The sequence below is a fragment of the Neovison vison genome, chromosome 2 (assembly GCF_020171115.1).
Source record: "Neovison vison isolate M4711 chromosome 2, ASM_NN_V1, whole genome shotgun sequence".
NCBI classification, from domain to species: domain Eukaryota; kingdom Metazoa; phylum Chordata; class Mammalia; order Carnivora; family Mustelidae; genus Neogale; species Neogale vison.
The window spans coordinates 108,409,903-108,432,379 of record NC_058092.1 but is presented as its reverse complement, the minus strand read 5'-3'; the positions used below and the strand labels follow the sequence as shown (position 1 = coordinate 108,432,379).

At 46.3% G+C, this 22,477-nt stretch overlaps 1 protein-coding gene across 2 annotated transcripts; it reads left to right on the top strand.

Moving 5' to 3' along the window:
• Positions 1 to 2,993: 2,993 nt before the first annotated feature.
• S100A10 (S100 calcium binding protein A10) lies at positions 2,994 to 14,245 on the top strand. Of its 2 annotated transcripts, none has more exons than XM_044239273.1 (3): positions 2,994 to 3,071; positions 10,549 to 10,701; positions 13,842 to 14,245. In XM_044239273.1, the coding sequence occupies exons 1-3, from the start codon at positions 3,057 to 3,059 to the stop codon at positions 14,001 to 14,003; spliced, it is 330 nt and encodes a 109-aa protein (XP_044095208.1). In that variant the 5' UTR covers positions 2,994 to 3,056; the 3' UTR covers positions 14,004 to 14,245. The 2 variants fall into 2 exon arrangements, with proteins under 2 accessions (XP_044095208.1, XP_044095209.1); XM_044239274.1 differs by lacking the exon at positions 2,994 to 3,071 and adding an exon at positions 3,242 to 3,346.
• Positions 14,246 to 22,477: the final 8,232 nt, after the last annotated feature.

Below are 22,477 nucleotides of genomic sequence, written 5' to 3'. Positions count from 1 at the left end.
CAGTTCGATTCAAAAGGTGACTAATCAGAGTCCCACCTGAGTGCAACAGGTGCTGGGATCCCAATTCCTGGCTGAGCAGCCACAGCCAGCTGACGGGAAGAACACATTTCCAGTGAACAGGCCGCCCTCTGGGCTCTAACTACAAACCTCAAAAAGTTAAGAACCACCAAGTGACAGGTTTTGTTTCCACGCGGAGAAGAGGGACAACTCCCATTGCTGCCTCAGTAGTGGAACAATGCCCTCTGCTCCTAGCATTTAGTATACTAGAACATACCATAGACCTGGTGGAGAGCTTCACCATTGCCTTCTGTTCACTCCAGGGACCACACTGAGTCAGGCCTCTGTTCCCCTTCCTTGGATGGCTGTTAATCTAAAAAATAAAACTGCCAGTTATTTTACCAGCAAATATGGGTTTATTTGGGCACAGCAGAGAATTACAAACTGGGACAAGCAAACGTAGGCAAGTCAGAAGAACAAAGGAGGACTGCTCTTTTATAGAGGAAATTGGAAGTTGACGGGCACTGTTACAAACATCAAGTCCATTCAAGTAAAGTGAGAATGTGAAGGGTAGTGGCTTTTCATTGGCTGGGTTGTGACAGTCTCTCATTGGCTGGATTGTGCTAGAAAGCCTTCTCCCTCCCTCCTGAATAGTAAAGTAGTATCCACCTGCAAAGTCCCTCTCTTCCTGGGTCTGCCTTTAATGAGTGCTGAGCATGAGAGCTCCCCCTGCTGGCTTCCTGACTCCATTTTAAACAAGATTTTCTTTGATTTTCACAGGGCCATTCTGTCTTTTCCATTCTGCGCAGCTCCCCTTCCCGCTGCTACTCTACCATCCTGGCTGAGCAGCTCTGGCTCAGGCGCTGCTGCCTGATCCCGTTGGTTGTCACTAGGGAAACTGAGTTGGCGTCCCTGTATGCGTATGGTTTACAAGACCTAACTACTTTCTCAAGAAAGAACTGTTTGGGGGCACCTGGGTGACTCATTCGGTTGGTTGTGCATCTGCCTTCAGCTCAGGTCATGATCACAGTGTCCAGTGATACAGCCCTGCCTCGGGCTTCCGACTCAGGGGGTAGCCTGCTTCTCCCTCTCCCTCTGCTCCTCACCCCCCCACCTCCACCGCTTGTGTGCGTGCGCTCGCTCGCTCTCTCTCTCTCTCTCTCCCCATCAAATAAATAAAATATTTAGAAAGAAAAAAAAGAAAGAACTGCCTGGCACAACATCTTCTAGAGGGAGAATATAAGCATGGCAGACACTTGGGACTTTATGGACGTTCCAGTACAAAAACATAAGAAGCTACACAAAGACAGAGATAGTGGCCATCCTGCTGACCATTTTCACCACTGCATTCTCAGCACTTCACAGGGTTTCAGAAACCCGGTTCCCTCCATCTTTGGAGCCAAAGCTACTAGGAACTGGAAGGCCTCAGCTTCTGGCACCAGCAACCAAAAGAAGAGAGTAGAGAAGCTATGGTGTAGACGAATAGGGATTAAAAAAGAAGAAGAAGAAGAATGAGTAAATGAAGGAGCATGTTCTTGATAAATAATGACAGAAAATAGTAAAAAGAAAAAGAAGAGAGAAGGAAGAAAAGAAGGAAGGAAGGAAGGAAAATAAAGTATTATGAAACAAAAATAGAACACATAATTCTATAATCAGTGTGATCACAATTTAGAAATCTCACATCAAAAGCAAAAAAAAATTTTTTTAAACTTATTTTTGACAATTTTCAGTACTTCCTATCCCTTCGCTAAATTACTACCACCCAACCCACCAATGTGGATTTAACAGCACTGTCACAATGGCTACCCTTTGCCAGTTCAGGCTGATGTCTGACAACTCTTCAAGGAAAAGTGGATGTGCTCCACTGGGGTAGAGAAAGCTTCGGAGTTCTTTCTTCTTGCATCTGGAGCTTTTTCTTTGCCACCTACTTCTTTGTTGAACAAGTTTTATGTTTGGGGAGAAATAGGAGAGCAAGCCTGGATCCAGATCCATTGCCTTTTTTCTGAATTTACTTTAGGGACCAAATTTGAGAATTTGGGTTCAATTTTTTTTAAGTCCCCCTCCCTTCCTGCAAACCCCCAACTTAGAAATGTGTGTGTGTGTGTGTGTGTTTCTCCATTCTTGACTAAAACTTAGAAAGTATATGGCAAAATTTTGAAGAACTCCCCCCTTGAACAGTCACCACCAGGGTTGCAGGAACCCAGTGTGAGTGAGAATTGAAATTCAAATCAGGTTTTCCTAGCAAAAGCCAAGATGAGTCACATGGTAGCACTTGGAGGATTCCCCGAGTCTGTTCATTCCTTTAGGATCACTCACTCCACTCCTCCCAGTACCTCCCCTGGGAACAAAGGAAAACCCAGGACTTGGGACTGGGCCCTTTTCCACCAACAGCTGCTAGTAGTTTGCATTTAAACCTAAACAGCAGTTAAACGAAATGGGGGGAGGAGGGAAACACTGTGCATCCACTAGAAACCCTTAGGTTTTCTCTAAACTTCTTCCAGAAACTTTTTAAAGGGCTCTGAGAACCAAACAGGCCGATTACAGGACAAAAAGGAGGCTTAGAAACTTTGGTCTTAATGATGTCACCTACAACTGAAGCTCAACTATACACCACGTGAAGCCATACACACTGAGGGGTCAATCCCTTGTCCAACAAGGGGCCTGTGTGGGAGCCGACAAGCCAACAGCACCCTCCATCCCCCACTCTGCAGGGCAGGCGCCAAGCAGAGAACCGGCTGCCAGGGGCACAGGCCAAGGAGACCCTCCGGACTTCAGTCCTGGGCCTAATCTGCAAATAAAACGCCTTGGCTGTCGTTTGGGCTCCACGTGCCCCTCCCTCCCTGCGGAACCATCTAGAAACTAATTCCTAGACCTGTAGGTTATGTAAGAGCCGCCTACATCTGGTTCTGGGCCAGCGCACCCCACCCGCAGAACGGCTGGATTCTTTGATTTCCTCACGCGCTCACTCTAAAACCAAACCCGAGAGGAAGGGCACGGCCCAGGGTGGGGATGCCCTGAACTATCCGAGAGCCCTCGAGTAGGAAGAGACGTTCACAAGAATGCTCTCAGGCGAGGTGAGAGCGGGCGGAGTCCAGGGCGCAGCGGCACCGCGGGGAGGGCGTGTGCCTGCGCCGGGTTGGGGTTGGGGGGTAACAGGAAGAGGAGGGCGGGGTGAGGGGGCGGGGTGAAGGGGTGGGGTGAGCGCGCCCGGGACACCGGCCCAGGCTCCTCCTGCCTCCCCCTCCCCCTTCCAACCCCCGCCCCTTACTAAGGCTCCCAGAGCGCCGCGTTCCGCTCACTGGCCGCGCGTCCCAGCCAGCCAATCGTCCCTGCTGCGCCTCGGGCCAAGGTGAGTTCCGCCCGCCGCTCCCGGGCCGCCCCCAGCCCCGACCTGGCGCCTGGGGAAGCCCCCCGTCGGCAGTCGGGGCTCGCGCGGTGTTCCAGGCGCCGGCGGCTGCTAGCTGTCCACTTCTCAGCGCCTTGGGCCACACCCCGGCGAGGCAGGCAGAGCCCCTGCCCCGATCCTCACGGACTGGAGGAGGGGCGCTCGTCCTTTATTCCCGGACCGGGGTGTGGGCGCCCTGGGGCCTCTACTCTCTCCTCCCTTTCCATTGCTCCTTACTGCCACTTTTCCTACTTTTCCACCAGTCTCCCGAGTTATCCGAAATCCTGCTTCTCGCCCCTTCCTGGCTGACATGTTTCTCTGTGGGCTCGAGCTGCAGGCTGACCTCTGGCCAGATGTGTGTGGCCTCCTCCTCTGAGCTACACGGACCGAGCTGGACAGGTTGGCAGCTTCCTAAAGGGCACTACTCAGTCCCTCGCCCAGATGCTGCTGGTTGGGCTTCCTGTTGTTTGTGTGTAGGTCTATTTGTTTTCGTAACAAAGCTTGGCCAGCCGGCGGATGGCGGAGAGGAGAATATAGGAAGGGATTTCCCTACTGAAAGGATTCCCTTCTTGCAATCCTCATTAAACAAGTGGAACTATAAAGAAGGGAAGAGCGGCCTTGATGAAAGACCTTCCAGCCCAGATTAATCTGGCCCCGTGCATGAGCAGAGATAGACTTGCCCTTGGTACCGAGTCACAACTTGAGCTCAGCCAAAGGAATGCGGCTTCCTCCAGCCCTGGACACTGTTAACTGTCCATTTAGACTCCACCTAATTGAAACTGGGACTCTGAAAGGTGGGTGGTTGGGGCTGGTGAGGAAAGCTAAGGAAAGCCGAGCAGCTACAAGCTAGGCAGAGCAGAGCCCTAGGCCAGACTCTGAAACACATCAAGTCCACCTCCCCTTCCCTCTCAAGGGGAGCTGGGAGCATCCTGCAGGGCTGGTGAGCACAAAGGGCTCCCAGATTCTCCTAGAGCAGGCCCGTGACTCAGCTGTGAGACCATGCATGGGTGTGGCCCCAGTGGTTCCAGATAGTCTGTGCAGATGATTCGGACAGAACACTTCCCGAAGAAGGGGAACTGTGCCATCTCAGAGGGCATTTTCCAAGAGGAAGTGAGTCACCAGGACTGGCCAGCTAGCTGAAGGAGAGGTTTCTGGACTGAACTGTGGGTGATGGCAGCAACTGGATTGGCAAGGCCAAGGTGAGACGCACCCCTGTTGGGTGATTGGCCGGCATGCCTGCTGGCAGGCTGCCCCAGCTTTACTTGTGAGGTAGCTCTTCCCATTAAGATGTTTTTAGCAGCGGCTGCAGGTTTCCACCCCCCAGCTCTGCAGCTTGAGTTTCAGACTGCTGCAGTGGCTCTTTATACTCTGCACTTCAGAGGAGACCAGGCTCAAAAAACACCCAGACAGTGATCTTTGCCTCCAACATGTTCCAGCAGATTGCAAAAGATAATACCAGAGGCTGGGGCAAAAATGAGTTCATATAACTCATGGGAAATTTCTTTATCAGCCCGGCCCCCACAGATTCCTAACCTGTTTCTATTTCTTGTCTCTCCCAGATGGCATATATGCCTTTCTTGACAGCCAGAAGCTACTTTCTTCATCGTGGTCCTTGACCCATTTGAAGTTTCTTATTTCAGTTCTTCACATTTTCTTGAGGATATTCTGGCCATAAAGTGCGCTGATTTTTAGATGATGCTCTGCCCTGGCTTTTTTTTGCAAACAATACAGGATGGGCCCTTTTCCTCCCAAGTCTGGCCTTTGACTAGCCCCTCAAGCAGCCGCCCCAGTGAAGTCAGCCCTTGGTCCTGGTGGAGCTAAGACTGGGTGCCTCCCTGCTTTCCAATGAGAGTTCCAAAAATGTGGCTTTTTTAGAGCACTGCCCACTTGGTATGCTCTTGGATAAAGCACAATAGTTCAAAGTTGAGGGAAACAATGGAATCTTTTCAGGGTTTTGATGTGTAAGTTAGCACTGGGTTAGTGCTGGGAAAGCTGGAATGAAGGCTTAGCATCTTTCTTAAGCTTTTCATTTTCCTGAAGACTCAACAATTTAGGAATCTCATATCAAAACCAAAAAGAATGAATTTGCTTATTTTTTAACAATTTTCAGCGCTTCCTACCCCTTCACTAAATAACTACCATTCAACCCACCATTTCATTTATTTATTTTCAGCATAACAGTATCATTATTTTTTCACCAGACCCAGTGCTCCATGCAATCCGTGCCCTCTATAATACCCACCACCTGGTACCCCCGACCTCCCACCCCCCCGCCACTTCAAACCCCTCAGATTGTTTTTCAGAGTCCATAGTCTCTCATGATTCACCTCCCCTTCCAATTTACCCCAACACCCTTCTCTGTAACTCCCCATGTCCTCCATGCTTTTTGTTATGCTCCACAAATAACCCACCAGTGGTTTTAACAGCACTGTCACAATGGCTACCCTTTGCCAGTTCAGGCTGATGTCTGACAGATCTTCCAGGAAAAGTGAACATGCTTCACTGGGCTAGAGAAGGCTTCTGAGTTCTTCTTGCATCTGGAGCTTTTTCTTCACTGCCCACGTTTTTGATGAGGAAGTTTTATGTTTGAGGAGAGGCAGGAGAGAGAGCCTGGATCCAGATCCGTTGCCTCAACTCATTTTTTCTGAATTCTTTTTAGGGATCAAATTCAAAAATACCTCTGTGTTAAATTTAAAAAAAAAGAAAAAAGGGAAGAAAGAAAGAAAGAGCAAGCTTTCTTTTCTTTTCTTTTCAAAATCTCCAAGGCAGAAGGAAGGAAACCTCAAACACATTTTTTTAAATAACAGATGTTTGTTTTGACACACACCCTGCCAATTATTTTCTGGGTGGGCTGTAAGAAAACTAGAGTATGGACAAGACACAGAAGAGCAAAGTAAATCAGCCCTCTTGCTCTTTAGAAGTATCCTTTTTGAAATGACGGTCTGGATCTGGGCATGGGTCCAGAGCAAACATTTGGGATCACTCAGGAATAGACACTTTTCTAAGGAGGCCTCATGCTCCCTGCTACTCCCAGGAGAACCAAAATGTACATTATTGTCACTCATTCTTACCACTCCATTGAGCAGGCTGTGGGAGGGCAGGCTGCTTAAGGAACCCACAGTCTAGTGGGGAAAGAATCAGAAACACAATTAACTAGAATTCAGAATATATTTTTAAACAGTATGCCATTAGCTGGTGAACTCCCCAAAGGCAAGCACCAGGGAGAGAGAGAGAGAGAGAAAGTGTGTGTGTGTGTGTGTGTGTGTGTGTGTGAATGTGCATACCAGCCTAACGTCAGGGACGTGCACAGCACGTAGGAGGACCAGAAATGGAAAATGTAATTCCCACCACTGTGACTACATTTGTGGAGTCCAGGGTTATTTTCTGTAGAGAGAACTGCACAGAGAAAAACTAGAGTTCTGAGCCTCCATCGTAAAGACCTCTTACCCAGGCAAACAGGTAGGGAGGACACACAGACATCAGAATAAAATGACTCAATAAAAAAATGAAAGAACGATGAGGTAGTTACAGCCTGTGGAGTGCACAGTGTGAACCAAAACACAAGAAAACAGCAGGAGTGAGAAGAGAAAGAGAAGTCATGTTCAGGGTCTGGCCAGACCTGTTTAGCAGGACACATTTTTTTTTTCCCTGCGCTCACGGAATGTGCTTTTGTCTGTATCCTACTATTCGCAGCCCCTGTGGGCCGCTTCCCTACTTCACCCCAGCTTCACATCCTTCTGCCGAGCTCTGAACTACAAGGGTTTCAGTGCAAACCTGGGTGGTCACACCTGCACTGCAGGACCTGCCAAGGGGCTTGTCTGATTGATTGATTGATTCATTTTGCAAACGCTTATCTTGCAGTTCATAGAACAGAATAATTCACAGTTCTTCCCCTGGAGGATCTTAAATCTGAGAGGGAGATAGACAGGTGAAAGATTAAATGGATTGAGTGTGTCAGGTGCAGAACTAGGTTGTCCTGGGTACACAGGATGCTGCCCCCTCTTAGCCCAGTGCAAATGGAATGGAGTGTGTTGTGTGATTGGGGAGTTGGAAGCGCCAGATTCAGGTCCCTGAACTTGCTCCTCTAGTACCAGTGGTCAGCCCTGCAGCCTGCCCCACCCAAGACAGGAGAGCTGCTGACTCAGTGGGGCAGCAGCTGCATTGGGGAAGAAGAGCCCCGTGACTCATCCACTAGCTAAGAGAACAGTTCTAATCACAACTTTTGCCCCTTTTCCTTCATCTTACTTGAAAACCAGTGCTCTGGCTCCTTCTTCAAAACAATAATTTGCTCGTAGCCTTGCTCAGTACTCTCTAGGCACTGGTTCCTGATGAGACCGTGGGCATCTCCTCTGCTTATCAAAGCTATTCACCTCCATGAACTCGGATTCCTGGCTAGTCACTGTTCTGCGTTCTTATTTCAAAGGTCTACCTGACAAATAGGGAGTTGGCTGGCTGCTGTTCTTACTGCCCGTTTGTTAAATAAAACAGCGATGGGAAGGGGAAGATGGGGGACACGTGGCTTCAGAGAAGAAAGCTTCATAATGAATGTGGACAAGTAGGAGTGGGACTGGAGTCCTCTGAGACCTGAGCGTTCACTCGAGTTAGACTGGCCTCACTCTCTCAAAGAAGATATTCAAGGGTCGCCAAGATTTCCTGTTTACAACTTATATTCCTTAGAAGTTCCTAAATTAGCCTGTTCTCCCATTATAGGGGTCCTTACTATGCCATGTCCCCTTTCTTCTCTGGCTTCCCTCTGCTCTGTGCAGAAGGTGAGCTGGGTGTCTGGTGACCAGTACCAATTTCGGCACCTTTGGGAATCGGTTATGAAGAACCCTGCTGCTCTGAGCTTAGACACAGAGGGGTTGTTTTGTTTTGTTTTGTTTAATACCTCTGGTCACTGACTCCTTTTCTGAGTTATTTCAGATCTGGGTGGGATCCCACATCTTCCCTCCCCTGACTCGTTCAGCTCAGTTCTCTTAAATTGCTCAACTTCCAGAACAATCCAGGCAAGGGCAACTCCATCTAAGCGCTGTGGGTTGCCATTGACAACCACTGGGGCTGTGTACGAAAGGAGGAAAAGGGTGTGGTTCCCCTGGAATTCATCTCACAGTGGACCTTGAAGCATTAATTTGCTGATCTTTCCAAGAGAACTGCCTTTTGGATGAATCACGCCAGAGTCTGGCGTGTAGTATTCTCTAGAGTAGCACATTCTTTAGCATGCTGGTTCCTGCACTTTTCTGGGGATTAAAGGGGTAGAATTTACAATTCAGAAGTATAATTGCTCAGTCCCCGTGGTCACCAACTAGCTCTGCCTTCTCCTCTGTAAAAGATAGCATTTAGAAATCTGTGTTGAACACAGATCCGTCAGCAGCAGGAATCAGACCAAAATAATGTTTCTGGTTTCTTTGGGCACTCCAGCCAGGGAAGGTGCCAGTCTCTCCATCAATCTGTGCTCAAAACCTGTTCTTGTGCCGTGGGGTTTTGGGGGGCTTACTTATTTTTCTTTAAGATTTTACTTATTTGATAGAATGAGAGAGAGAGCACAAGTGAGGGGCGGCGGGGGAAGCAGCAGAGGGAGAGGGAGAAGCAGACTCCCTGCTCAGCCGGGAGTCCAATGTGGGGTTCAATCCTAGGACCCCAAGATCATGACCTGAGCTGAAGGCAGACACTTAACTGCTTAACCAACTGAGCCACCCAGGCTCCCCTTTGGGGGCTTTTTGTTTTGTTGTTGTTGTTTGTTTTTGGAGTGGTATGCTGCAGTCTCCATTCAGGTTTACCTGTTTCTGTCTGTCCACTAGTGTGATCTTAAGTGATGTTGGCCAAAACTACTCTGTTCTGACAAAACATTCCTTCCAATGAAGCCAAAATCCACTGAGTTTGTATTAAGCACCAGGCACCGGGTCTTGATGTGGCATATGCCCCCAGATCATTGTACCTGAACAGAATGATCTGACATGTTTCCTTTCCCTTCTTTTAAACACTTTCCAATGAAAGGTTTTGCTCTCCCACTGTGCCCCAGAATCAGAGTGGTTCTTCTGTGCTTCCTGCCAAAAACTAGGTCCCCGAAGGAGTTGGGGATATACTATTACTTGTTCTTTTCAAGAAACTAGACAATGAGCTTTGAGTAGCTTTGAGAACCTGCATTTTACTACCAGAGATGCAAGCAATGTGTTGCAATCAATAACAAGTTCAGACCTTTAGTAAAGAATACACGCCCAGAAAACAAAATTTATTTGTAATCAGATTTGTATTTTTCTTTTCTTTTCTTTTCTTTTTTTTTTTTAAAGACAGAGAGCACATGCATGGCATTGGAGGTTGGGGGAGGCACACTGCAGAGGGAGAGGGAGAGAGAATGTCAAAAAGACTCTACACGGGGGCACCTGGGTGGTTCATTCGGTTAAACATCTGCCTTTGGCTCAGGTCATGATCCCAACATACTGGGATGGAATCCTGCATTGAGCTCCCTGCTCAGTGGGGAGTCTGCTTCTCCCTCTCCCTCTGCTGCTCCCCCAGCTTGTGCCCTTTCTCCCTCTTTCTCTCTCTCAAATAAATAAATAAAATCTTTAAATTAAATACAATGAAGACTCCACACTGAGCAGGGCTTGATCTCATGACCCTGAGATCACAACCTGAGCCAAAACCAAGAGTCGGACACTCAGCCACCTGTGCCACCCAGGTGCCTTTTTAGCAGATTTCTAAACCTAGACTTAAACTGAATCAGGTTACCTAGTTAAGCTTGGAGTATTAACCAGGCTTGACTGTGGGGTTGTTGGTATTCAGACGTATCTAAGAGTCAGTCTCATGTACCAGTGGCAAGAGAAAAGATGAAACCTCTGCTCTTTCAGTAGATGCTTTGTCGGTTAAAAATAGGAATACTGACCTTGCTTTTCCAAATGATTAGTTTTTATTCTTCATTAGGTGATTGATGCAGACTTAGTGGGCAACTAGACAAATTCCTCATATAGAGCACCAATACCTGAGGGGCCCATTTCCATCAGCAGGAGGCCCAACACCTGAGGTGAATGGGGCCTTAGATTCATTGAACGTTAGAGCCAGAAAGGGTCACATGGATGACCTAATCCTTTTCCTTCCAGTTACCCACAGAAGACTGGCAATACATGTGTCTTAAAAGCTCATGTAAACTCTTTCTTTACATCTTTTAAAAGGTTTCAACAGACCTCACCAAAATGCCGTCTCAAATGGAACATGCCATGGAAACTATGATGTTCACATTTCACAAGTTTGCTGGTGATAAAGGCTACTTAACAAAGGAGGACCTGCGAGTACTCATGGAAAAGGAGTTCCCTGGATTTTTGGAAGTAAGTCCTGAAAGGCCCAGAAAGAACCAGGCATGAACACTGGGACTTCTAGTCTTGGTTGCTGTTCCTTCCACTTCCCATCCCTTCCCTGCGGAGGCCCCTAGTAGAAAAGTGTCTTTGTTCCTTTGCTTATTAAACATTATTGAGGGCCTACGGTTTGTAAGATGTCACAGGGGAAGCAGAAGGTAGAGAAGACACACTCCCTGCCCTCAAGGAGCTTACAGTATGAAGGTGAAATAAGGCTGCACACACAGAACAACAAGATGTCCATTGAGACAGAGACAGAGAAAAAAAGCCTCTCACCAGAGAGGCATCAAGCAGGAAGTGGCCACCTCAGGTCATAAACCTGGCATTAGAGATCCCACATTCTCTGGTCACATCCACTCTGAGCAATTCATGTCTCTTCTTTGATCCCTTCAGATAAAGGCTTTTTAAAAATAAGAGTCCTGCTCTAATCTAGAAAGGAATGGTGTCAAGCATCTGCTGAATGAGAGCCAAGTGTGACTCAGAAATCACTGCTTTCTGCAGTGAAAATGCTCTGAGAACACAGCTTGAGTCCCACAGACAGAGGGGCCCATCAGGACTAGGAGAGGACTGTGCCATCAGCTCAGACACCTCACTCAGGACATTAGGCCATAAGGCATAGTTGTCCTTTTACATCGTAGCCCCTCAAGACGTGGCTGTGGTGTTTAACCGAAGGGGAAACATTGCTTGACAAAGTACTAGCATGAAATGCAAGCCCCTTTCTTCCTGCCACTCCTGTGGTCATTTGATAGGATCGTTACTGGGGCGCGTGGGTGGCTCTGTCAGTTAAGCGGCTGCCTTTGGCTCAGGTCATGGTCCCAGGGTCCTGGGATCAAGCTCCATGTTGAGCCCCATGTTGGGCTCTCTACTCAGTGGCAGCCTGCTTCTCCCTCTACCTCTGCCTGCCACTCCCCTGCTTATGCTCTCTGCCTGCCACTCCCCTGCTTATGCTCTCTCTCCCCCCACGCTGTCAAATAAATAAGTAAAATCTAAAAAAAAGAGGAAAGGATCGTTACTGTGCTTGGGGTAGAAAACTGCATTAGCCTCTAACAGGTGAAGGGAGCTGATGGTAAAGTGCTGAGTCCTGCGTCTTGTCAGCCTGGTGGTGAGCACATGAGTCGAGCCCTTGCCTCCCGAACCCGTAAACATGGGGTTTTACAGTATGCTCTGATCCACACCAGTTAAGTAAGTGGATACGCAGAGCCTGACAGCGGGCTCACAGCCACACGGGCCACAATGCTAGCCCAGAAGGCTGCAGAATATGCCGCTGCTCTGCTTTCACAGCCCCAGACCATGAATTAGATCTGGCTTTGTCCTCACACTAGCCAGGTGGCATTAGCTTCTGGGCCTCAGATCCGGCCCCATACATGAGAGGGCTGGACACAATCACCTCCACACTTCCACTCTCGGGGATCCTCCCAGGCAAGCATAAAATGCAGGGGCATGTGTTCCTTGTAAGCCTGCCCATCACACAAAGGCATTTTCCGCGTACTAACTCCTTGTTAATTGTGCTGCTGCGTAAAATGAGAAGTGAAGATGAAAATCATGTGAGACCCAGACTCTCCATCTGAAGGCTTGGTGGCATAAGAAATGTAAAGGGCGTACAGACTCCGGAGTACAGAACATGGCCGTGCCGTTTATTCCAGGCACAGGTCCTAATTCCAGACACACCCACACTTGCTGCACTGATGGAGCATTTTGTTTCTAGAGTTGACCTCTGTGTCATCCAAATTTCACTCCTGACCGCAGCCAGGAAGCTGGGGGTGAGGCCAGAATTAACTGAAACCCACCAGAAGCAGAGGCAGCCACACAGAGTGAGTCGTAGGTGACAGCTTAGGGTGGAGTTTACAGTCCTCAAGTGGGAAATGTTGCTGCTTTAGCATAGGGGGTTTCTGGGTGCAGTGTGGAAACATCCAGCACTCCTGAGACACTGCGCATGAGTTTCCTCACTCATATGCATAATCCGTGGAATTGCAGAGACTTCCCCTGAACACCTTTACACCTCCAGAGGGCCTCATTTCCCTCACTGGTTGATGGTCTGGCCCCTGGAAGAGCAGCCACACTACCACGTCTAACCATCCTCACCACCCTCACGAGGAGAAGGAGAGATTTGAAACTTACTGCCTAAATTATCTTAAGGAGATCTTTTCTTTTTTTTTTTTTTTAAGATTTTATTTATTTATTTGACAGAGAGAAATCACAAGTAGATGGAGAGGCAGGCAGAGAGAGAGAGAGGGAAGCGGGCTCCCTGCTGAGCAGAGAGCCCGATGTGGGACTCGATCCCAGGACCCTGAGATCATGACCCGAGCTGAAGGCAGCGGCTTAACCCACTGAGCCACCCAGGTGCCCCAAGGAGATCTTTTCTTAAGGAGCTTCCTTTTTCAAGGATTTGACCACACTGTCAGAAACAAACACTTGTTAAGAGGATGTAGGCTGGGGCACCTGGATGGGTCAGTTGTTAAGCGTCTGCCTTCAGCTCAAGTCATGATCCCAGGGTCCTGGGTCGAGACCCGCGTCCAGCTCCCTGCTTGGAGGGAAGACTGCTTCTCCCTCTCCCACTCCCCCTACTTGTGTTCCCTATCTCGCTGTGTCTCTCTCTGTCAAATAAATAAATGAAATCTTTAAAAAAAAATCGTGGAGAGAATGTAGGCTGACACGCTGCAAAAAAAAATGGGAACTTTAGGGTGGTTCTCAGGCAGAATCCTGTGATCTTGAAAATTGTGGAATTGGCTGAGCTAGAAGGAGAGCAGATCAGAAGGTCATGCCAAGTTCACAGCGGTATATGCAGTGGACTGAGAATTAGGAGGCCTGGTCTAGCTTCTCTGACATGAATCTCCTCTTCCTAGAAATAGGCAATTCCTAATATCTCTATAGTTCTATGAAAAGAGACCATGAAAACTTCTTTCCTATCTTATGAATTGAATATGATTTTACTGAAATGCTCCCTCAAGGCAGAAAAATACATTTAGGTGACCTCCAAAAATCACTTACAACCTAAAACAAGAGTTTAGATAATTGGAAGATTATATTAATTAATGGTTGTCAGCAGAGCAAATCAGAGAAGCTTGGCATAGTAACCACTGACCAGTATTTCTTGCCTTTGTTCTTTTTTTCAGAATCAGAAAGACCTTCTGGCCGTGGACAAAATAATGAAGGACCTCGACCAGTGCCGAGATGGCAAAGTGGGCTTCCAGAGCTTCTTCTCGCTAATCGCAGGGCTCACCATTGCATGCAATGAGTATTTTGTAGTACACATGAAGCAGAAGGGAAAGAAATAGGCGATATTGAGCACCACTCCTGCCCAATGAGAGTTCTTCCGAGGGGTCTCTTAAGGAATCTGTCACACAGCTTCCCTCTGTATAAAGGATTCCATTGGCAGTTGGGGACCCTCAGAAAATTTACAAATAAAATCCAACCCCTATTTGAGAAGCAGAGAAAGAAAAGTCAGATAAGCTTTTGATTTTTATATTGTTTGCATCCTCTTGCCCTCAATAAACAAATTCCTTTTTTTAGTTCCTCACTTGAGATGGAATGGTTGTTCCTTCTTCAGAAATGCTTGGTCCCTGCTTCATTCCTGAAGAGCCTGCATGTCCTTGGGCAGCCTGCTTACTGCAGAGCGGGCAAAGTGGGAAAGCTGTCTCAGTTTAGCCTGGGGTCTGACTTCTCTGATCTGCCCTTGGAGCTGTGTCTAGCTGAAGGACCAAAACTTCAAGGATTAAGAGAAGGAACTTCCAGAATATATCCTAATTTTATCATTGCTGAGCACCTTCTTGTCTAGTTAAGTCAGAGCCTTTCCAACCAGCACTTTGAATGTCTGAGATGTCAGAGTCCAATTTTCATTGTGGAGTTTCAGCAGTCTTGGGTAAAAATAAGCCTGTAAGACAACCGATCAAAAAACAGAGTCTGGTGTGATGCTTCAGTAACAACACATTAACATATGTTGAGTTGTCACGGGATGTGTCCTGATTAGATTGTGACGGCAGGAAACAGGCCAGCACAACTTACAGAATGGGGTAGTCTTTTCTGTTGAAAATGAAGTGCTGGTACCAATGTCTTTAAAAGCAGCCAAATGCTTCTCCCAGCCCTGTCTGCCTACTGCAGGCTCCGGCATATGTGCATTGTGTGCTATATGCTTACTGATAACAATGCCCTGTTTTTATGGAGAGACGATGTATGAATTGGTATATGAAATTGCTCCAGTTAAATAGGTTGGTGAAGATGAAAACATTTGTTCTAACGACTGGACACTTCAACAAAATTCTGGGGAAAAGCTCAGTATGAGGTCATCCATCCTCACAAGGAAAAATATGCAAAAGAGAACAGGTAGTCCAAAACTAGCTTTGAGAAAAGGAAATATGTAATTAAATCAAAGACACAATTCTACCATTTTATTTTGTCTCAACCGAGAAATGAACAAGTTAAGGTAACTCACAGCTTTGCAGCAATGGGATTAGATCAGGTTTACAAAGAGGGATTTATTACAAGATATTAGAGGAAGGGTTGGCTAGTTGTAGAAACTGAGCCCAGGAATGTCATGTCACAGAACTGGGTCTCTAAGGGGCCTGGACTGGGAAGCCCTTGCTACAGCGGGCAGCTCCAGAACCACGCCACCCAGATACCCGTTTCCCTGCCTCTTCCCACACAGGACTTGGCTCCCACCTGAGACTCAAGGAAGTATATCTAATGAGCAGAACTGCAATCCCATCAGAGCCCTAACTTCCAGGGAGCCTGGGAAGTAAGAGTTTCACATGTTCCAACCTCTGCACATTAGGAGTTGACCCATCCACCGTATCTGCAACATTGATGATTCTTCTAAAAAAAAGGGGGGGGGCGGGCGCCTGGGTGGCTCAGTGGGTTAAGCCTCTGCTTTCGGCTCAGGTAATGATCTCAGGGTCCTGGGATCAAGTCCTGTATCAGGTTCTCTGCTCAGCAGGGAGCCTTCTTCCTCCTCTCTCTCTCTCTCTCTCTGCCTGCCTCTCTGTCTACTTGTGATCTCTCTCTGTCAAATAAATAAATAAATAAAATCTTTAAAAAAAAGAAAAGAAAAAAATCGCAGTATTAAAAAAATATATTTTATTGATTTTTTTAAAGAGAGAGAGAGTGCATGTACATGAGCAGGGAGGCTGGGCAGAGGGAAAAGCTGGCTCCCCACCCAGGACCCAGGGATCAATCATCACCTGAGCCAAGGGCAGACACTGCACCGACTGAGCCACCCAGGCACCCCAACCACAGTGATGATTCTTAATTCTAAGGGGGCTCTTCCAGCCTGTAAGTTAAAGACACTATGGCTCTAAGGAAGAAGGCTCCAAGAGATAACCTCTGACAGCTACAGGGAATGAAGAAACTGACCCTTCACAAGCCAGCAAAATCTAGGTCTACAGGAATGTGTATCAGCCCAGTAGTACCACCTCAGTTTACACCTCCTGCCTCCTGGGACAAATGTATTTGTTGAGTATTACAAAACTGGTGTTCAATTGACAACTGGACAAGTGAAATTGTAACACGAGGGTGTTACTATGGGCTCAGATGTCCCCAAATCCTCAGCAAACTTTCACACTCTAAACCTCTTTACCTGAAAACAGAAAGAGAACTAGCCTAGGAAAGATTCTGGGGTTAGGGCAGAGGAAGTTTATATTCATGTTCACAGTGGGTATGTAGATCCCCCAAAATTGTAAAGAAATGTATTATTTCTAGAAGATGACCCCAGACTCTGGCGTTCAGAATAGTCCCCACTGCCAGGGAAGCCTCTGGGTGTGTGTACATGTTGGGGCTGGCAGGGGAAGGGGAGAATAGCACACTTTCCTTATGTTAACCCCATTGCTCGAAACAGAGTTTTGAGCTAGTACAATAAAAATAAAAATGGTATTTATGGTTCAAAACCCTACATGACTCTCCATGCCAACATAAACAATGGATCCTACAATCTGACCTACCAAAACGGCCGTCTAGGCTTCTAGAGTCGCTGCCTAATGACTCCCAGAGGGCAAAGCTGTGATTATGCCAACAGCTATCAAGAAGAACTTCTGGAAAATTCCACTCATTCTGCTACAGGGCTGAGTTGTAAAAGCAGATCCCGCCCCCCTCCACACCCAGTTCTGAAGGAAGAATGGATGGCAGCATGGAAATGCTGCAGAGCTGACCCTAAAACACACCTTTTCTCTCTTGGAGCCCACGCCCTTGTCCAGGTTCCCTAAACATGAGCCAATTACCTGTGATTTAATATTTTTCTATTCAAATTTTTTAATATTTAAAATTTAATAAATTAACATTTTGATATTTAAACAAAATATCTAAAAATATTTCCTATTTTCTATTCTAAATCATCTTCATGAGAGAACAAGAGCAAGTATATAAACCTCTTTCTCAATCTGACCACTTGAGAGTGATTGTTCAGTGCCTTCTCCAGCTCTTAACCTCAGAGGGATAGTTGTGAAGAGGAATTCATTCATCTAGCAATTATTTACAAAGGCTATCTATGGGAATGACTCTCAGCAAAGTTCTGTGATGGATGTAAAGAGGCAGATGTCCACAGCACTTGCTCAAGATTAGAATCTGGTTGAAAGATAATATACAAAGCAGACAAAAAAAATTAAATAACAACACAACAGAACATTGGCAAGAGTGATTTATGACGGGCACTCTTGGTCACTGTTAATATGAAAGTAATTTCTACAGCCTTTGGGGGAGGCAAATTTGGCAGTGTGCACCAGCACCCTTCAACGCGTTGTTCTTGACCTAACGTCTCTATCCTGGGAGAATTTATCCTAACAAAGTAACAAAAGATCATTACAAAGATTCGTATACAAAGATATTTATTTGATGCATCCATTTTTAGAGTAGCTAAAACCTGGGGGCGTCTGGGTGGCTCAGTCGTTTAGCATCTCCCTTCAGTTCCCTGGGATCAAGCCCCATATCAGGCTCCCTACTCAGCAGGAAGCCTGCTTCTCCCTCTCTGACTCCCCGGCTTTTGTTCCCTCTCTCATTGTGTCTCTCTGTGTCAAATAAATAAAATCTTTAAACAAACAAACAAACAAAAAGAGTAGCTAAAACCTGAATACAACTTTAAGGTCCAACAATAGGATTAAATAAATTAAGTATAGGGATACCTGGGTGCCTCGGGCAGTTAGGAGTCTGCCTTTGGTTATGATCCCAGGACCCTGGGATCAAGTCCTTGCTTCTCCCCCTGCCTACCACTCTCCCCGCTCATGAGCTCTCTCTCTCTCTGACAAATAAATAAATACTTTTTGAAATAATAATATATAAACATATATATGTATTTTTAAATATTTTAGTTTTTTGACAGAAAGGGAGTGCACAAGCTGGGGGAGCAGCAGGCAGAAGGAGAGGGAGAAGCAGGCTCCCCACTGAGCAAAGAACCTGAAGCGGGGCTTGATCCCAGGACCCCAGGATCATGACCTGAGCTAAAGGCAGACACTCAACCAATTAAGCCACACAGGCGCCCCGGGATTCCTTTCTTTTTAAAATATGCACATGCACAAAAGACTAAAGGATATACATCCAGCTGTGTTTTAGTTTCTAAGGTAGGAGTTACTGGCTGGGGAAACTGTTGTCTCCAGGAAGAAGTTGATAAGATTATTTTAATTTCCTTTCTATACACTGCTATGTCATCTAAATTTTCTACAACGATTCTACTTTTAGAATCTGGAAAACAAAATTCTAGTGTTTTTTAAAAGAATGTGTGTATTTATTGAGGATCTATGAAGATCTGTATGAGATACCTCTTAAGAACTATATTATTTAGCCCTTACAATAACCTTGTTAAGGTTTTATAGCACTCACATCCCAATCACATCCCAGCATACAAAAGATAAATCTATTTATTTTATTTTATTTTATTTTATTTTATATCTATCTTTCTAAGAAGCACTGAGAACAGGGAAGAAAGAAAAACACTGATCTCTGGCAAGTCAACCCAAAATGAAGAGAGGGAGAAAATCAAGATGACAGGGCCACAGGGTCTGGACGAGGAAGATGCCCCCACGGAACACTAATCCTCATGTCCTACCGAGATTCCCACTTACCTGCAAAACGATATATTCACTCTGACTGAAGCTACCCTGTATATTTTTTACTGCATGAAAGTGGGCAAAGTCTGGAAGCAGTTATGTAAAAGTAAAAACGGTAATATCATTAATGTTTTTTTAATGACATTATATAATTTTTCCAATAAGATTGACCAGAGGAGGAAGAATCATTTCAGTTAGCTCTCTGGATCACAGAACTTGTAGTGCATAATGCAAAAATCCTACCATGTTACCCAAGCAGCTAATCAATGAGCAGCCCCTGCATTGCGGCTTCTTCCTGCAAAGGCTCAACCTGTTCCCATCAACCACTTCAGGCACATCCATCAAGCAGTAACAGCACTTAGCCTCAAGCCTGTTTTTCTAGAAGGAGGAGGATTCAGCATTGGTCTCTGTAGAGGACTCTGTTCTACCTTACGCCCATTCGGAGTGAATCAACACACAAAAGGTTTCTTGGCTTTCTTTCAAATTTTACAGCCTATGAGATAGATAACAATGTGATGAACAAAGGAAAAAGGAAAAAAAAATTGAGCTTTCTTATAATTGACAGTCTATTGACAAGTACTTGAGACAGAGTGACCTTCCTCTAGAAACTCAACTGCCTCGATGTTAATACTTTGCTAGAAGTAAAAGACAACATTCGCTTGACATTAGCCTGACCCCCAAGATCCTGTAAGTCTCCTTTAACCCATAAAATCCCTTTGGAAACTTCCTTTATCTCTACCTACCCCCTACCCAGAATATATGTTATCTGTCATCCCCTAAGCATACAGCCCACCAATACACATCTATAGGGTCCCATAACTAAGGTTTTAACTAGACAGTAGTAAATGACTTCATCCTAACAGCAGCTAGCCCCTCAAGGTCCTGGAAACCTTGCTTCCAAATTCCTTAGAGACATTCGCTATCCCTAATCCCTCCCACCTCAGAATATACAATCAGCTGCTCCTCATGAGCCCAGTGCAGCTCTTTCTGCCTGTGGGTCCTGTCCCTGTGTTTCAATAAAATCACCTTTTTGTACTGAAGATGCCTCAAGAATTCTTTCTTGACCATTTGCTTCCAGACCCCAACATTTCCACTTTACAGGTGATTTCCTGTAATGAAATTTCCATTCAACAATGTGACTGCAAGCAGCACAGGAGTAGCGAATGACACAGAAAATGTGATCACTGGCCTGCATGGAGTCTGCAGGACAAGAGCTGCGCTTATCAACAACACGTAGGTGACAGCAGGTAAGACAATGGCGAAGCCTGTGTGCTGAGTGGTGGATGCCACCACCATTGCTGAGGGACCACATTTTTTGGAGAGAGGAGTCGGTAGAAAAGAACGGAGGGGAAGATCCACTTTGGGCAGGGCAGGGTGGGAAGAGCAGAGAGGAACAGAAAACACAGAAAAGGCAAGAATGAGCAGAGAAAGGCCGGGCCTGGCTGGGGTGGGTATGCTGTCAGATGCTGGAACGTGGGGAAGAGGAAGGACCACATCACACCTGGCAGGGGGAAAGCACATAGGTTTGACAAGGAAGTGATTTTTCAGCATAATTAATGTGATACAAATGACAGAGACACTAGAAAGAAGTCTGCTAATTAGGAGTCTGCTACTCAGGGGCACGTGGGTGTCTCAGTTGGTTAAGCGTCTGCCTTCAGCGAAGGTCGTGATCTCAGGATCCTGGGATCAAGGCCCACATGGGGCTCTCTGTTCCGCGGGAAGCCTGCTTCTCCCTCTTCTTCCTGCAGCTCCCCCTGCTTGTGCTCTCTATCTCTCAAATAAATTTTAAAAAAATCTTTAAAAAAAAACAAAAAAAGCCTGCTGCTCACTGGGAAGTCATGAAAAACAGCTGATCTCAATATGCTGATCTGTAATGATAAGGAGACATAATGTTAGAGCAAAAACTCAATTGGAAGGGGAGGTGAACCATGAGAGACTATGGACTCTGAAAAACAGTCTGAGGGGTTTGAAGTGGCGGGGGGGGGGGGTGGGAGGTTGGGGTACCAGGTGGTGGGTATTATAGAGGGCACGGCTTGCATGGAGCACTGGGCGTGGTGAAAAAATAATGAATACTGTTTTTCTGAAAATAAATAAATTGGAAAAAAAAATTAACTTATAAAAAAAAAAAAACCAAACCTCAAGTACAGGAGAGCGTGCATCTGTTAGTATGTCCATTAAACCACCATGTGGGGGGTAATGATAGTGGCGAATACCTGCCCATAATCACTTAAATATATAAGAAACTGATAAAACCAGATGCTTCCCAGAAAAAAAGCAGGATGGCGGGGCAGGGTTGGGTGAGGGGAGCAGGAAGTGGGAAGGAGAATATTTATGTGTCTCCTTTCATATCATTAGGATCTGAATTCATATACAAAATGAATCCATGTACAAAAGATTTAATAAAGTTTTACTTTAAAAAATAATTCAGGGACACCTGCGTGGCTCGGTTGGTTGGGCAACTGCCTTCAGCTCAGGTCATGATCCTGGAGTCCCGGAATCAAGTGCCGCATTGGGCTCCCTGCTCTGTGGGGTCTGCTTCTCCCTCTGCCCTCTCTCCTCTCATGCTCTCTCTCTTTCTCTCTTTCTCTCTCAAATAAATAAATAAAATCTTTAAAAATAATAATAATTCATTGCTTTTTAAGAACTATCCTGTCTTTAATTAATATGTATTGTTTCAATAATTACATCACAATGTAGTTTTTTTCTAAGATTTTAACTGCACGTTGTAATAAGCCGAGTAAGAGAAGCTGAGGTTTGGACGAGTACAGGAGGTAGGAAGGTAAGCATAGGGTGGAGCAAAATACCCCAGCCCCAGTTCGCTGAGCCTGTGCTGCGCTGAGCCACTGTGGCTTTTAGGGAGTGAGGTGAGGAGCAGTGACAGAGCCTACAGGTTACAGCATAAGTAGGAACACCCACTTTACTTGGTGCTGTCCTCTCAAACAGTTTTCTATTAAAACAATCAGATCTTCAGTACAAAACAGAAGACCTCAAAGAAAATTGAGGGTATTGCTTTTGGCTGAATTTTTTGGACACACCCCACTCCTCCCAACATGCACACACACGTACACGTGTTCACTTTCCTCCACAGCAAGCTGCACTGTGAGGGACCCAGTTGAGAAGCCTGCTTTAAGCAATGGGGCTCATCCCATGCCACACAAATAGCCCCATGTGGTAAGTGCCCAACATCCTCCTCACACCCCCACCCTTGGACTCCCACCATTTACCCTGCCTTTGGGGCTGACTCTCGTGTCAGCCCCCATCCTGCCGGCATCTGATCACACTCTTATTTATGGCCCTATTTCACCTTTAGTACCTGAAGCACACCCACAGTTTACCTGTGATGACCCTGACTTCTCTCCTTCATACAGAATCTTCCTAACTTAGGCTTTCTCAGACCACCCTGGGAAATCTAGAACCTTTTACACTACTGCAGCCTTCTGAAGAACAGCACTCCCCACAGGCATTCTCAGGTCTCAAAATGAGGGGCCAGGACACAAAAACAGTGTCTTAAAAATGTAATAGGACTCAATGACTGATTAAAAATGGATGGAAAATAGGGGTGCTTGAGTGTCTCAGTCATTGAGTGTCTGCTTCAGCTCAGGTCATGATCCCAGGGTCCTGGGATCGAGCCCCGCATCGGGCTCCCTCCTCTGCAGGAAGCCTGTTTCTCCCTCTCCTACTCCCCCTGCTTGTGTTTCCTCTCTCGCTGTGTCTCTCTCTGTCAA